This window comes from Arachis hypogaea, chromosome 13 (genome assembly GCF_003086295.3).
Source record: "Arachis hypogaea cultivar Tifrunner chromosome 13, arahy.Tifrunner.gnm2.J5K5, whole genome shotgun sequence".
In the NCBI taxonomy this organism is placed as follows: domain Eukaryota; kingdom Viridiplantae; phylum Streptophyta; class Magnoliopsida; order Fabales; family Fabaceae; genus Arachis; species Arachis hypogaea.
Window position 1 is genome coordinate 40,779,524 of NC_092048.1, and position 16,926 is coordinate 40,796,449.

The 16,926-nt window shown below is 31.2% G+C and overlaps 1 protein-coding gene and 2 long non-coding RNA genes across 3 annotated transcripts; all 3 read right to left on the reverse strand.

Moving 5' to 3' along the window:
• Positions 1–722: 722 nt before the first annotated feature.
• LOC140178139 (uncharacterized) lies at positions 723–1,155 on the reverse strand. The gene is made up of 3 exons (XR_011870382.1): positions 1,090–1,155; positions 912–1,007; positions 723–788 (listed from the first exon to the last, which is right to left on the reverse strand). It is a non-coding gene; the product is annotated as an uncharacterized lncRNA (long non-coding RNA).
• Positions 1,156–1,753: 598 nt separating this feature from the next.
• On the reverse strand, positions 1,754–2,282 carry LOC112735895 (uncharacterized). The gene is made up of 4 exons (XR_003168606.3): positions 2,205–2,282; positions 2,052–2,117; positions 1,905–1,973; positions 1,754–1,829 (listed from the first exon to the last, which is right to left on the reverse strand). It is a non-coding gene; the product is annotated as an uncharacterized lncRNA (long non-coding RNA).
• Positions 2,283–2,385: 103 nt separating this feature from the next.
• Positions 2,386–4,629, reverse strand: LOC140177579 (uncharacterized). Its single transcript, XM_072210708.1, has 4 exons — positions 4,443–4,629; positions 3,302–3,577; positions 2,686–3,188; positions 2,386–2,613 (listed from the first exon to the last, which is right to left on the reverse strand). Exons 1-4 carry the CDS (start codon positions 4,627–4,629, stop codon positions 2,386–2,388), a joined length of 1,194 nt encoding a protein of 397 aa, XP_072066809.1.
• Positions 4,630–16,926: the final 12,297 nt, after the last annotated feature.

Consider the following 16,926-nt stretch of genomic DNA (forward strand, 5'->3'; position numbering starts at 1 on the left):
CTTGAAATCTCTTTTCATTTTTGTTGTTGAGGATGAGGCAGATGGCAGATACAATCTAGAAATATATGCCGAAATCAATTTTACATTAATAAGCATTGTAATTGACTTTGGTGTAAAAACATTAATCTTATTATAATATTACCTGAGATTCTATATCACTTTTTGCCTGGAGGGAAGCAAGGTGCATTCTCATCAAAATGTATTTTCCTTGGCCAATCAGAGTGCACATTTCCTCATACTCGTTAGTATTGCCATCTGCATCTTCCTTCAGTCTTGTCCCCCAGATGTAGCACTTTTGTTTCATATCATCCGTAATCTGATATAATCCCCGTGGAGTTTCAAACTTTGCAGAACTTTCTCCCCCAGTCTCCCTCTGAATTTGTGGACTTGTGTTTTTTCCCTTCGTCGCGCTGCTTGCTATTCTTTGGACCAAACTGTCCAATTGTTCTATCAAATTCGCAGCTTCTGGAGATTTTTCCCTTTCTGTCTCCTGCGTTGACGCCCCCTCCTGGCTTGAATCAGTCAATCCAAGGCTGAATGATGGCATCCCTGGATCTGTTTTAGGAACATAGGAAGCTGTCCGTGCCATCATCAACAGGGCAGCAGCATCTTCTGCATCTGGATGACTGCGTCATCATGTATAAGAATAAGAATAAGAATAAGAATAAGAATAAGAATATACGGATGATAAGCAAAGATTGATTTTAGTCTGATGAACTTACATTTTAGTTGGAGCTGGGGGAACCGTCGGTGTGGTCTCTTGAAGTTGTTTGGGGGTTTCAGGAGTGCTGCACAGTTACAAAAAATTAATCACGGCGTAAAAGAAACTAATCAGGAACAATATACACCCAAACTGTTAGCTAATATACACCCAAACTCCAAACAAATATACACTCAATACTATTTCTTACGTTTCTGTAGTCCCTTCAATCTGTAGCATAGGGGTTGGTTCAAAATCTGTCTCAGTGGTTGTTTGGGATGCCGGCACAAAAACCTGAATCGGGACTCTAAACAAGAAGAAAAATGAAAGGTTAACAACGCCTTTGAAAATAATAAGGTTATAAGGTTGAATATTATTGTAAAACTCACATTGCAAGCGCTTCGGACGGTGTCTGTTCCCTCACAACCATCATATTCGAATCAGACAGACTCAACCTAAAATACACCCAAAGAAATTCAAGAAATACACCCGAACAATTCAAAAAGAAGACAGGCTTTGTTTTTTTGAGAACTTACATACTTGCAGTTTTTGCTTTTTTTTCCTGCCTTTTTTTTGTTGAATAAAATAATAAAGGACTTTTTTTTCTAAAAAAAATATATACAGAATTAGAAGTAGAAGGGTAATAGAAGAACAAAAGTAACGGTTATTTGAAAGAGAAATTACATGCTTTGTGACGGCTGGTTTACACTACTCTGTTCTGTGTGTCCTTGAGAGGAAGGAGCATCAGTTCCCAAGTTCACAGCCGGTATTCTAAGACAGATTTGATCCAAGCAACACAACAAAGTTAATATTCCAACTTATTAAACAACATACACCCAACTTGATCCACACAATACACCCAAATGGTTCCTCAAGACACACCCAAATCATGATAACAAGATTTTATTAAATAATAAAGCTTCTTACGTTTCAGACGACACATAGCGACCTTCTGTCGATCGCAGGTCAGGTTGGTTCTCGCTGCGAAACAAGAAACAATTATTAGCATACAAAACACAACAAAATATGAAATAAACAGCCCAGCAAGACATACCCCTCTGCAGCAGATTTATCAACGTTTTGCCCTAGCCATTCATCCAGTTCGTCACTTGATATTTCATATGTCTCACTACATTCATAAAAGAAGATGTTAACAAAAATAATTACGACGATAGACGGTAATATAGCTTACGAGGTAATGTACCCGTCAAAGTATTGGTCTTCTTTAGGAGGTGAATCCTCCACGAGAACTTTTTTCTTTTTTGGTTGTGTTCTGGGTGGAAAAAAAAGAGTACCAATCAGAAATAAAAAATTAATTTTATCACAGAATATTATGCAAAGAAGTGCTTACTTTTTTGGTGTTGTTTTTGTTTTTTTCTTCTCCTTCTCCTTCTCTGCAGGTGATGATTCTTCGCTCCTATAAGTTAATAATAGACACTTCAGTTAATACACGAAATCTTTATAATGAAGCCAAAAGAAAGGAGTAATAATTTCAGGACATTACTCATCACTTTGTTCAGATTCAGATTCTGAATCAGAATCTGGCTCCTCTTGCCTCTGCTTTCTTTTTCTGGATTCCATTCTGGAAGGCAAACAGTGATTATTTAGAACATACTAAAAATATACCCAATGTGATCAACAAAATACACCCAACTCGAAAAAGAAATTACACCCAAGTATGGTACTTACTTTTTCCCCTTTTTTATGGGGTGTTTTCTTGCCGAATCCTCTGAGTCTTGTTGAGTCTCAGACTCAGAGGTAGAAGTGTCACTGTCAGTAGCTGTTTCTGTCTCCGAAGACGATGTTGGACTCGCCTTCCTTTTTTTTGTTTTTTTTATTTCTTGTTTTTTTTCTTTTTTTTCTTTTTCTTTCATTTTTTCTCTTGCTCTTGTCTCCGCCATCTTCACAATCCCCTGAAACATGAGATATTTTAGCTAGCAGCATTCAGGTAAATAAAATACAAGCAACATATTATGTTTACTTACCAAAGTTTCTTCTCTTTCTGCAGTCATTCTTTCCACCAACTGCTCCTTAGTCCAGTTGGCAATCCAAGGCTTTGGTGGTCTTTCAGCCCTCTTCTTGCCTTTGTTTTCAGAAAGATGGAAGTATATTATCATGAGGGCAAAGAGGCAGCCATCAATTGCCTTCTTCTTCTTCTCCTGGTAGTCTGTGATGCCTTTGATCAAGAACGTCAAAACATGCCCCCCCCAGTTTCTCTCCGATATGCCGTCCATCTTAAAAATTGGGGCGAGGTGCACGGGCGATATTTTGTTTATCGTCGTTGGCAAAAGGAACGCCATCTGTATGTAGAGGATGAATATCCTCTTGAACATCAGGCGTTCCTCTTCGCTGCCAACGCCTATTTCCATCATTTCATCGGTAAGACTTTTGAGGGTCTTACCCTGGAATCTTCTATAAATTATTTTGTCATCATCAGAAAGTTGCTTATAAAGTTGCTTATACTCAACTTTCTCAGGAAACAGATTTCCTACAAAAAAGAAAACAACAAAGTATCAAAATCGGTTCAAAAACACCCAAGCATCAACCTTAAATATACCCAAGCATGAACTTAATATACACCTATAATTTTCAGCTAGTTACCTGTTGCATTGATGCCAAGCGCATCACCTATTGTCTTTGGTGTTATTTGGAAAGAACCATATCCTGTCTTCAGTCTGTTCTCCCCAAGTTTGAAGTTGTTTGCCAGTTCCCTTAAGAGTTGGTGATCCACCCTTAGAGGTGGGACGTGCATCAACCCACCAAATCCGAGATCCCTGACAATTGCCTTCTTCTCCTCAGTCATGTTTCTGAACTTATCACTCAGGAGATGTGTGGCACACTTAAGGTCTTTCGTTTGGTTTCTTGCTGCCATTTTGTCTGAAACAAAAAATACACACAAATATACACCCATTAGTAACAGTAAGATACACCCATATGTAAGAATCAGATACACCCATTGATAACAGTGAGATAGATATTATTCAGATACATTCATATATATCAGTCAGATATCAGTCAAACATGCTTCAATATCAAGCAACATTACAAGGTCTAATAACAGTAAGATACACCCATATGTAAGAATCAGATACACTCATTGTTAACAGTGAGATACACCCATTGATATTATTCAGATACATTCATATTTATCAGTCAGATATCAGTCAAACATGTTCCAATATCAAGCAACATTACAAGGTCTAATAACAGTAAGATACACCCATATGTAAGAATCCGATACACTCATTGTTAACAGTGAGATACACCCATAGATATGATTCAGATAAATCCATATATATCAGTCAGGTATCACTCAAACATGCTTCAATATCAAATTAATTGAGATATCAGTAAGATACACGCATATATGAGTCAGATACACTCATTGATAACAGTAAGATACACCCATATGTAAGAATCAGATACACCCATTGATAACAGTGAGATAGATATTATTCAGATACATTCATATATATCAGTCAGATATCAGTCAAACATGCATCAATATCAAGCCACATTACAAGTTCAAGCAGTATACAACCCCCAATCTACGGAATAAACCCCCAAAAATCAACAACAGTAGCAAGAGAACTTAGAACAAGAATGTAGAACGACGTAGAACTTAGAAGAATGACGTAGAACTTAGAACAGTGTAACAAAGAAGCAAGAATAATAGCACAGTAAATCCTAGAAGAACGACGTAGAAGAAAACTAAAATATACAGTAATCTTAATCAACTTACGTTGAGTGTTCTTGCTTCGTTTTCTCTTCAGATTCTTCACGGAGAGTTTGATGTTGTTTTGATGTAGGTTTCGAACAACGATTTGTATATTTTGAACTTTGATTTTTGCTCGAAAATGGGAGCGTTCCCTTGTTTTCGAAGCGTTTTGAGAAGTGGAAGAAGTGGAGGAAGTGGAAGAGTCTGCCATACGTAACTGTTTGTGTTGAGCGCGTGATTTTGACGCGCTATGTTATGCTTCCTTATGCGCGTGTCTTCGATTTGGGCTGGGCCAACTTGGATGCTTGGATACTTGTATGTGTAGCAGGCCCGTTTTTGTAATACTTGAAATATATAATTAATGTACTCAATCAAATATTTGTCATCATCAAATTTGTTAAATATTCTCTGAACTCAACACATTTCTATTACAAGTATTACTACTTTATCTTCTTAATAGATAATAGAGAGAGAATTCTAACTATCTAACTACCTTAACTATTTTATGTCGATTCAGATTCTTTTAAAACCTTTTTAATAGCTTTTCATTAGATTCTCCAATTTCTTTATGATTTTCCTCAAACTCAAGGTACAAAGATCTTTAAGCTTATGTTTGGATCTGAAATGCAAAAAAGGTTCAAAATAAACAATTGTAGAGAGTATATTAGCAACCTACATATTGATTGGTTTGTAACTAACTTAAATAGTCTTTGTAGTAACCAAATCCCTAACAAAATGCATATCTATTTTAAAGTGCTTGAATTTTGCGTGTAGAATCAGATTTGTAGCTAGAAGTACTATACTCAAGGAGTGAGAATTTTAGTTCACCAAGTAAATTCTTGATCCATACAATTCAGCAACTAGATCACTTATGCTCCTATATTCCGCCTCAGTATTAAATGTTGCAACTATAATTTGCTTCTTAAATGACCAAGAGATAAGTACAACCGTCATAACAAGTCACGATCGCTAGTCGACTCAAATTGCTTGTAAAAATGAGAGAGTCAAGTCAGAAACATTAAGACATATATTTAAAAATGGGTCAATCTGGTTTGGATTGGATAACTCACGGGTTAGACAGGTTTAAGTTGAGCAGGTACGGTTTAGTTCATCTAGCCTTTTTTTTTTCTGGGTATATAAAGTAATTTTTTGCACTGTCTTACTGTCCTAACTCTACAATAACTCCTAACTCTCAACTCTTCCTTCTCGGACTCTTAGTCTCTACTCTTCCCACTCTACTACTATAGCATCATCGCCTTTTCTCCAGTAGCCCCCAACCATCTCCATCTGAGTTCTGACCATCTCCTTCACTATGTACTTTGTTCTCTCTCTACAATCATAGTAAGTTACTCCATCCTACTCATTCTCTACTTCATTCTCTCCCTCCATCACCGATGGATATCAACTAGCACCCCCTGCTTCGTCCTTTGCTAGATCCACTAATTAGCTTAGCTCTTTGCAATTTGCTCTCTACTTTTTTTTTTGGAGTTTTCCTTCCAATAGATAATAGACACAATATTTTATTTTTTTTTGTATTTTTTATAAAAAAAAAAAAAAGATTAAGCTTAATTTGTTCATTGTACTAATAGAATTTTTATGGGTGTGAATTGAAAATCTTAGATAAAATTTTAGATGTTATGGAAGGGATTGATTCTACTACACAAAATGAGAAGCCTATTGAAAGGGTTAAAATCTTAACTTCTACTTATTGAAAATATTTCTCTAAAATTGGTATAAAAGATGGAAAAGAAAGGCTACTTGTAATATTATGAAAAAGAGTATATGATTGGTGGTTCTAACATAGGCGGAACGAATCGTAATTGTCATATTGGTTGATGTACAAAAAACTCTTATTCTAAGTGTTCATATTCTGGTCCAATACACAGTCAGACCCAAAGTAAATAAAGTTAAATCTACGAATATTATCTAGATCAATACTTGTCCAACTTTAATAGAGGTCAGGCACGACGATGTGGACTTAGCTCTACTTATCCAAATAAGTAACTAACTCCCTCAATACCTCCTATTAATCTAGAAAGGAGATCTCAACAACCTCCCTAATAAAAGGGAATAACTATCCAACATCAAAGGTGGAACAAACTCTAAAAGGTGGTTATTGATTCTACATCTACACTTATAAATGCCTTGACATCTTCAGGTTTTTTTCAAACTCAATTTACTAAATATCTGCCTAAAACTCATGCTAACTTAATTATCAAAATCCCTTGCAGGTACCATCACCACCTCTGCTCATAGACAACTCGAACAGATTCATCCTCATTGGAGAAGACGTTGGATAAGCCACCCATAAACATTTGAATCTCACTTTTAAACCTAAAACAATTCAGTTTCAAATAACCCTCAAAACACAAGTATCAAGATGTTGCTGTAATGATAATAGATCATACTGGGAAGTTGAGACCTAGGCAGATTGTCCATAGGCGTATTTGGAAAACATTTCAATGGCTATTGTTGAGCATGATCTTTCATATAATTTTGAGGAGTACAAATGGATTAGAAAATTACATTTAATCTTAAATCCTGAAGTGAAATACTATTGTAGAAATACTATTGTTATTGATGTTGATGTTACTAGAATTTATAATGTTTGACGGTACATTTTATTGATAATAAATAGAACTTAAATAGCAAAATGCTTGCTTTTATAAAATGGAGTCTCCCCATATTGGATACGATATCACCAAAAAAAAAATCTTCTTTTACTTGAACAATTAGTATTGTAAGATGATTTGTTGTGTAATAGAGATTTTTTTTTTTCATATTAGATATAGTGCTCATATTTTGAATCATGTAGTTCAAGAGAGATTAAATATAGTTAGTAGTGCCTTATATAAGATTAGCAAAAGCATCAAATAGGCTGTGTTTGTTTACGAGAATAGAATAAGATAAGATATTGATAACAAGATATAAAGAATAGAAAAAACATAAAATTTTGTGTTTTTATATTTTGTTTGGTGATAAATTAGAACAAATTATAAAAATTTAATTTATTCTCATTTTTTTATTTAAAAATTTGAGATAAAAAATATAATAATAAAAATATAATTATAAAAAATTAATAAAAAAATAAAAAAATAAAAAATAAATTATATCCTTTATTAATATTTCTGTATCTTTTCTGTTAAAATAAATATAAAATATATTAATTTAATGTCTCTAAACATATTATTTTTATCTATATCCCCTCTATTAAATATAATTTTGTATCTCTATTCTTGTTTTACTATTCCATCTTTATAAATAAACATAGCGATAAGTACGTGAAAGCACCGGAGACAAGAAAAATAGTATTTAGGAAGTATGTTGATCAAGTATATATGAATCCACTTGACCTAAGATAGGTTTGAGATTGGATGTACCCACTAGATAGAATTCAATTTTCGCTGTGTAAAAGTAGCATTAAATATCTTCGTAATTTTACAAAAATAACCAATAACTATAAATATTGTCCTAAGTGACGGAGTGAAAGATGTGTGAAAAAATGTGTGAATTCTTGAGGCCATTTAATACAATCACTAATTTTTTTTCTAAAAGTATCATATCCATCTTTCAATTTATACTTTATAAATATCTGGAGAGTTAAACTTTTTGTTTTGGAAAAAATATCAAAAATAGTGATCACGTAATTATTAAAAATATGACAAAAAAATAGTAATTGTGACGAATTTTAAAAAATTATCTTAATTTATAGAATACTATTTAAGGTTATAACTTTTTTTTATAAAATGTCATTTTTGGTATAATGACAATCAAAATGATCATAATAACCTAGATTTTTTGTGGTGGGCGCCTAACTTTTTTCTCTTGTGGTCAAGAACTTTTTCTAATTATATATATATTATTTTCTTTGTCTTTTTTTTTTTTTTTTTGAATCAGTATTTCAAAAGACTCCCAACTCATCCAAATTCCGATCAAAGTCTTCTTTTAAAAATATGCTAAAAAATTGTGTTGTCTAAATTGATGAATCCTAGCTATCTAGTTAAGGTGATCACATCCTTTGAAATTTATTTATAAAAAAATGACAAATTGATTTTTGATGTTTTGATTTGTGGACATTTAATTTTATAAGAATTTGAAAATACAGTAGAAATCAATGTGTCCGAATTTTAAAAAGATCAAAAATTTAAATATATTTTTAAATTTTTAAGAATTTAAATGTATGTGGATTAAAACGTCAAAGATTTCTTTGTCATTTTTTTTATTTAATTATTGTAGTAATTTTGACATGACTTAAAAAGTTAAATTAATAATAATTATTATTTATTCGGAAAATATATATTATTATTATTAGAAGATTTGTACAACTTTGCTTTTGTTTCTATTTTTCAATCGACATAATATTTCTGCCGCATCAATAACGCATGTACGGCTTAGTATCATGTATATTTCCATTAATTAAATGGATATTGAGAGCACGAACGATAACTATGGTTTTCTAAATTCTAATAATCATGAAACATTGCTTCCACTTTCGTTGACATTTAGTGGTGGTTATAGCAAAACTGTGTTTAAACTTTAATGCAATGATATCTCTTGGCATCTACTACTGACATAGCGCACAACTAAAATAAGATTATTTAATTCGTCGGGAGTGCAAAATTAATTAAGCATTAATTTATACATAATTTAATCAAAAGTCAACTACTCATACGAAACTTTCATATAATTTAGTTAAAAAAATATTATTTATATATTAAAATTAATTACTAAAATCAGCTATTAATATATTTATATATAAATATATATATAATTTAATTTATTTTTAATATATATTTATAGTTTAATATATATTTTATATTAATAATTAATTTTAATATATACGTAACATAGTCGATTTAGTTATATTCAGCTATGAACTCTTTACTAGAAGAATAATTCTGTATTTTCTTTTTATAAAGAATGCATTCCAATTATTACTAAACAAGTTTTCTTAATTTATAATTTTTCAGTTTTAAATATTAAACTATAAACTTACATACTAAAATTAATTCATGCTCACTAATTAAAAAATTAGTTTTCTATTTTTATTTATAAAAAACTGCATATGCTCCTCGTTTTTCACGTACTAATTAAAACGTAAATTAATTGAAGAATTACAATTTGACTCAAACCCCACCATTAATGGAAAAAAGAAAACAACAACCACCCACCACTTCTTTGTCCCTGAAGTATATTTTTTATAATGTATATTTTTTGTTCTTTAATTTTGACAAAAATTTTAAAAATATTTTTAAGTTTTATTATGTTTTAATTTTATTCTAAAATTTTTTTATTTGCATCAAATATACTTTCGACGGCTAAATTTTTAAAAAATTTAAGACTAATCTAACAATAATGTATGAAAATTATGCTTAATTTATTTGTATTGAGAATTATTCTTATGAAATTATTGTTGTTGAATTGGTCTTAAATTTTTTAAAAAATTAGCCGTTAGAGATATATTTAATGTAAATCGAAAATTTTTAAGATAAAATTAAAACAAAATAAAACTTATAGATATTTTTAAAATTTTTACCAAATTTTAAAGACAAAAAAAATATTTTACCTTTTAATTTTCATACAAAAAGAAAAGTAACCGCCACTACTGGAGTCATGCTTTATTGTGCCACAATTCAAAGTTTTTCTTTTATTCAAAACTCTACATTTTGGAGGAAAAAATAAACCGCCTGAACCCAGAATTAATTAAGACATGGTTTCAAGTTTCAACTACCTCATGAATTCTATATGTATGAATATCCTAATAAGATGAATAAATAAAAGCAAAATATTGTATTACAGTTTTTGAAAGTTTTAATTACATGAAACAAGTTTTAATTGATACATATCGTGCAATTATGAGTTTATAAATTTAGTTTAAAATAAAAAAATTCTTTTTTAAAAAAATTGTAATTTGTACAATTAAAAATGATAACAAAGATATTCGTATATTGGATTAACATGTCGTACGAAATAATTTAGTATTTCATTATTGCCAATTAATAATCTGCCATATATATAGACATTAGACACAACTAACGTAATAAGATTTGTCTTACTCGGAATTTAATTGTACAGCCGGCTAGCTGAGTAGCTATTTAGTCAATTGAGGAATGTTAGGGACCATTAATTTTTGTAATTTATAGCTATCAAATAGTCATTAATAATGATTTTAATGGTATAAGATTGGTGTGAGATTTATTAGTTATATGTTAATTATATGCTAGCCAGAATTTAATAAAATTGTTAATCCTAGACTTTTTCTAATCAATTTTTGTTTCCTGGTACGGAAAGGGGTTTCCATTCGCTGTTCTAGATGATGAAAAGAGGGATTGTATCATTTGACTATGGAAAAGGACCACTGCATTGTACGTTGGCTAAAATTTCGTTTACTAAACATACTATTTTATATTTTGATCCAACAAAATTTTAAAAATGTTTATTTGAATCTCATCTTTTAGTATTATTTTATTTTATGAAATGTTGAGATAGGAAGTCAAATGATAAAGTGACAAATTAAAATATTAATATAGAAGGATATTTATTATTATGAAAAAAATTAAAAGAAAAAAATTATAAAATAATAAAATAAAAGATAATTATTATTGAATTTATAATTTTTATATTATAAATTTTACTATCTTACTTTAAAAATGATTAATATTTTACTTTGTTATTTTATCAAAACTTTTTTACTTTTGAAAAAATTGATCTCTCACACTAATATTTAACATATTATATTAGTAATTGACATAATACCAAACTAACAAAATAGACTAAAGTGCACAATTTTTTAATTTATTGGATCTAAATTAAAACAAAAAAAAAATCTTAAAAACAGTATTTTATGAGGGACTAAAAATGTATTTAAACTTTTGTTTTATTATAACATCTCAAATTCAACCTTTTTAAGAAGTAAGAAAATAAATATTGAAATAAGGATGAATTGACTCCACTTAAATTAAATATGCTGAAAACTCGCTGGTTTTTAATTAGGAGTGGTATTGGAGCGGATAGGGACGGATTTTTGCTCTACCTGATTCCGTCCCGTCCTACAATAATCTGCATAAAATCCGTCTCGCTCTTATCCGCGAGTAGTAAAAAGTTGAACTCTAACTTGTCCCTGTGGGTACCCGTCTCGTCCCTACTTGTCCCTATAATTATTAAAATTCAATAAATAAAATTAAATTTTTAAATTTATATAACCATCATTACATACATAACATAAATTAAAATAAAAATTTAAATATAATATAATATTATTAATTATTTTATATATATTATATATATATCGGGACGGATAAGGACGGGCACTATCTAAACCCGACTCCGTTCCGTCCCGCTCAAGATCCTGTCCCAGTAAAACTTTACTTCTGTACAGAACAGATAATTATCCACTCTAAACAGATAAAAATAGGGTGGATACCCGCGAGTTCGAACGGTGTTACCATCTTTATTTTTAATGGTGATCATAATGATTATTTAGAAGCCACTTAGTTAAACTTTAGTTTTGATGTGTTACCTATTAATTATATATATATATATGTATGTTAATAAAATAATTATTTTTATTATTATTATATAAATAATTAGTTAAAAAAATATAATTAAATAATATATTAAAATTAAATTCTAACCTCTTATTAGAAAAAAAAAAAAGAAATGAAAGGCTTAAGGCATAAACTAAAATTCAAAAAGTGGACAGAAAAATATAAGAAAAATCATCAAAATTTACAAGATATATAAGTTGTAACTAAAAGATTTCATGTAAAAACTATTCACATGTATTATGTGATACAAAAAAGAAAAAGAAATATAAAAGACAAGGATTGAAACTGAATAAAAAATATGTATTAAAATTAAAATAAAAAAAATTAAAATTAAATAAAAAATATTTTATTTTTTATTTAATTTTTAATATAATAAAAAAATTTAATTTAATTTAGTCACACTATAGTTTAAAAATTTAATAAAAAAATTACTCAATTTTTTATTTAATTTTTTAATGTAACAAAAAAATAATTCACTAAATTTTATTTGTTCATATTATAATTTTATCACAAAATTAAAAAATATTTTAACATTCTTTTAATATCTCTATATGACATTATTATAATAATTTAAAAAATATTTATAATTTTTTATTAAATTAAAATAAAAAAATTTTAAATTACTAACATAAAATTAATTTAATAACTAAATAAATAAAATTAAAATATATAAATTTAAATTAAATATTTTAAAATATTTAAAAATATAAACTAATAACTATTAAATAATTTTTAAATTATTTATATCACGAATGTTTAAATTACATATTATTATAAAACAGGAGCTGTAAGCAGGGTGAATCCATATGAAGGAAATTAAAATAAATAATCACAATTTGTATTACATTATATATGATACATTGATACGTTAACACACTCTCCGCGACCTGAGATGCTTTTCCAGACTTTGATATTCATCAACCGACTTAGGAGTTAGGATAGAAGGGAGTTTGTACTATAAAATGAGCTAGTGTATAAATATAGTCAGATTCTCCTAAAAAAACAACGGCAGCAAATAAAAAATTGTTCATATTGTTTTATTATAAGTTGTATATATATAGCCGCAATATAAGAATACTCTGGTGTCTTATTTATAATTTATAGCCGTTACCATGGATTACAAGGTAAGCCATCCTGGTGATATAAACATGCTTAATTCAGATGTATTTTTTGGCACTTTTAGGAGTTTTTTAAAAATATTTTTGTAAGGTTAATTAAAAATTTCAAGGTAATAACTGATTTATTATTACAGAAAAATTAGGTATACACAAATATATTTAAACCAATTTTTATCAAAGTGATCGAAAAAATATGTGTCCTTTTTAGTCATTTTTTTTTCTCTCTTTTTCTCTTTTTATTAGATATATATCTATGCACTTAATAACTTAAACAATTCAGATAAAGTGATTTCACAGTATGATATAATTAGTTTCATATAATCTAATATTGAATTTTGATAATTAACATAACACAAATGTAATGAAAGTATTTGTTTGAGTATATCTGTGTATATGACAAATTTTTTCTATGTTATATACTTTAATATCTATTTCAATAATTTTTTCGAAACACAATGAAGTTTTTAATAAAAAAAATTTTTATTTTGGTTTTTGATATTTAATTTTGTAAGATTGATTAATTTTTTTATCAATAATTTTTTTCAAAACGTACTTATACGACATATTAATCACTAATAAATCTTTTATTTAATTTTTATAAATAAAAATAATTTAAAAATCATTAATATTTCTTAGTTTTAGACAGTTTATTTAGCTAATATATTTAAAAAAATAACAAAAAATAAAAAAATAACTAAACGTTCCTGACAATTACTCCTAAAAAATAACAAGCCTCTCTACAAAAGAAATTTGTCAATTTTAGTTAGTTTTTAACGGATAAATCAACAATTTAACATGTCATATAAGTTAATTTTGTTAATACAAAGAAAATATTGACAGAGGGGCTAAACAATCTTACAAAAATAACGATCAAAGGCCGAAAAAGGATATTTTTTTATTAAAGATCTCGTTGTCTTTCGAAATAATTGTTAAGGACTATTTAAGATTTTTTTTTTCTCTTATACGTAAAGAGTCTGTATGGATACTATTCCGTGGGTTACCTGAAACCGGATGTGGTTTGGGCTTGCTTACAAGGCCCAAGTATTCAAGGAAGATGACCTCCGACTTGTCCTGTGTCAGGGAGCTGCCGTCCGAGTTATATGTGTGAAAGGATGGGGGTGATACTTGCAAGACACTCCAATGCCTAAGTCAGCAAAGGGTTAAGCAGGTTTAAGTGTATTAAGACTTAAATGTACCTGAGTGTGTCAAGGTATTTATAGGAGATGAGCCAATAACCACCGTTGAAGTAGTTCCACTACTTCTGATGGTGGATAACCGTCCCTTTATCTTAGGGTTGTTAGGATCTCTCTTCTAGAAATGGGTGAGAGATTCAGGGAGGCGGTTACTCACTTAGTTACATGTGAGCTGTCTGTTTCAATCTGTTCCGACCTCTTAGAAGAGGTCGGACACGTGGATGAGGCCATTCTTTTTTATTGGACCTTTTAACTTTATTGGGCCTGGCTTATATTTTGGGCCAGAGTATGAACAGTCCTCCAATTCAAGTCCGATCTCTTTATTTGAGTTGGATTCGAGTATTAGATAAGGTTGGAGATGTGCAAAACAACAGCTCATTTTCAAGTCGTAAAAACTGACGTGATTTGAATTAAAAACCGAAGTGATCTCAGGTTGTCAACCATCACATCAGTTGGCTTTTCAACTACGACACGTGGAGGGCGGTTACATTGGTAACGGTGTACCTTTTTAATGAATGGATTATTTTACGATTGTGCCCTTATGGTCTTATAAATACTTTCCCTCTCTTTCTCTTTCTTCTTTTTCGTCTTCCCTTCGAATTACCTTTCTGTGCTTTCTTCGTCTCCCAATTTTTCCATTTCCCAGCGTTTGGCGTTTGCTTCCCCGTCGCTAAGAACTTCCTTTGTTCTTTTCCTCCCCACAAGGTTAGTTTCATATATCTTTTGTAGTGTTTATTCCATTTCCTGCTCTACGTCTGATAGACTAGGTGTTTGTTGAGATGCCCTGTGTAATCTTTATGTGTCTTTTTGGTGTTGTGTGCATTGGGAATCCTTTTTCTCTGAAAATATTGACGGTATGTTGCACTTTTTGAAGAAACTTTCTTTACTTTAAACTTGCCAGTAAAGGATCTCTTTCTTTCTGTATAATGTAGGTATACTATTCTATATTTTCATCCTTTGTTTTCCAAAATGTCTTCCCGGATTTCTAAAGATTTGTTGCGATGGGTAGATTCCTATGTTCTTGTATCCAACCCTATTGTTGATAGTGTTTTTATAAAAGAACTTCGTAAGCATCATAGAATCTGTAATTCTGTTGAGGACGAAGCCAAATATGAAATAATTGCCCCTGACCCTGAGGATCGGGTTTGCTGTGGGAAGGTGACCGAGTCGGAATCCCACTTTATTTTCATGTATGACTGCTTGTTCACTCGCCTAGGAGTTACTTTTCCTTTTTCTGCCTTTGAGATAGAAGTGTTGTCCCAATGTAGGGTGGTCCCTTCTCAACTCCATCCCAATTCTTGGGAGTTTCTTAAGATTTACCAGCTTGTTAGCCGTGAACTTGGTTTTCCGATCTCTTTGAGAGTCTTTTTTTTATCTTTTCCACTTGACAAGGCCTTTTAATACTCAAAATAAACATCAGTGGGTCTCCTTTCGAGCTATTCAAGGTCGAAAGGTATTTTATATTTTTGATGATTCGTTCCATAATTTCAAAAATTTCTTTTTTAAAGTTCGAGCTATTGAGGGCCATCACCCTTTTTTCTTGAGTGACAACCATGAACCCCTTTTTCAATTATACTGGGCGAAAGCGGCCCCTGTAGAGAAGTACATTTTAGTAGATCTGGACAAGGTAGAGGAGGCAGTGGTTGAATTTTTTCGAGAGGCTTGGGATGGGCTCCAAACCTCGACACCAAGAAATTTCTTCTCGGAACTCTGAGCTATCTCCGGACTGAGCTAGGTAGCTTTTTGTTTTTGATTTTATAGGTACTTTCATATTCTTCTGACTTGTATGCTAATCGTTTTTCAATTTTTCTCTTCAGAAAAAATAAAAAGTGGATCAAAGGCCTATCTTAAGGTGCAGGAGGCAAAAAGAAATGCACGAACCCGAGCTGCTCAACTGTAAGAGGGCGGGACGTCAGCTACTCCTTCTCAACAGAAGTCAAATTTGGGGACGACCTCTTCTGCTTTAGCCAAGTCGGTAAATTTTTTTACCGCTCCTCCTCCTCCTCCTCCTTTTGTCCCTACCCCTCCATTTTCTCCCTCCTCGGAGCCTGTTTAGAAAAAGCGCAAGACCTCAGAGGCTAGTGTTTCTAATGTTTGTGACACTAGCTTTGATGAGGTGAAGTTCAGTGAGAGGCACATTCTTTCCGATAGCTCTATTGCTATGGATGATGCTTCCATCCGAACTCACCTTCAGGACTTGATCCCGCAGGGGAGATTCGTACTGCTGGGGTTTGTACATCTCTCATCAAGGAACTGGAGAAGACTCCTTTGGGTGCTACACAACATTCTTTGGAGGTTTTTCAGGGCCAATTGGCCATGTTTCGAGAGGATGAGAAGAGGCTAATGGAGGAGAAGGCCCTGCTGGAAGATAAGCTCTCCAAATCCCATGAGAGGGAGAAGCAGTTGATGGGTTCTTTAGCTATGGCTGAAGGTTTGAAGGAGAAGGCCAAGCAGAACTACATGCGCTTATTTTCGGATAAAATAAAACTGAGGGAGAAACTGGAGCGGCTTAGGGAGGGATACCAGGACTTGGAGGAGTCCGTGGCTGAGGGTACAGAAGCGGTGTTCGAGGTGTTGAAAGAACAAGTCCGAGTTTTCGCTCCCGACTTGGATTTGTCACCCTTTCACTCAGACAAAGTTGTTATTGATG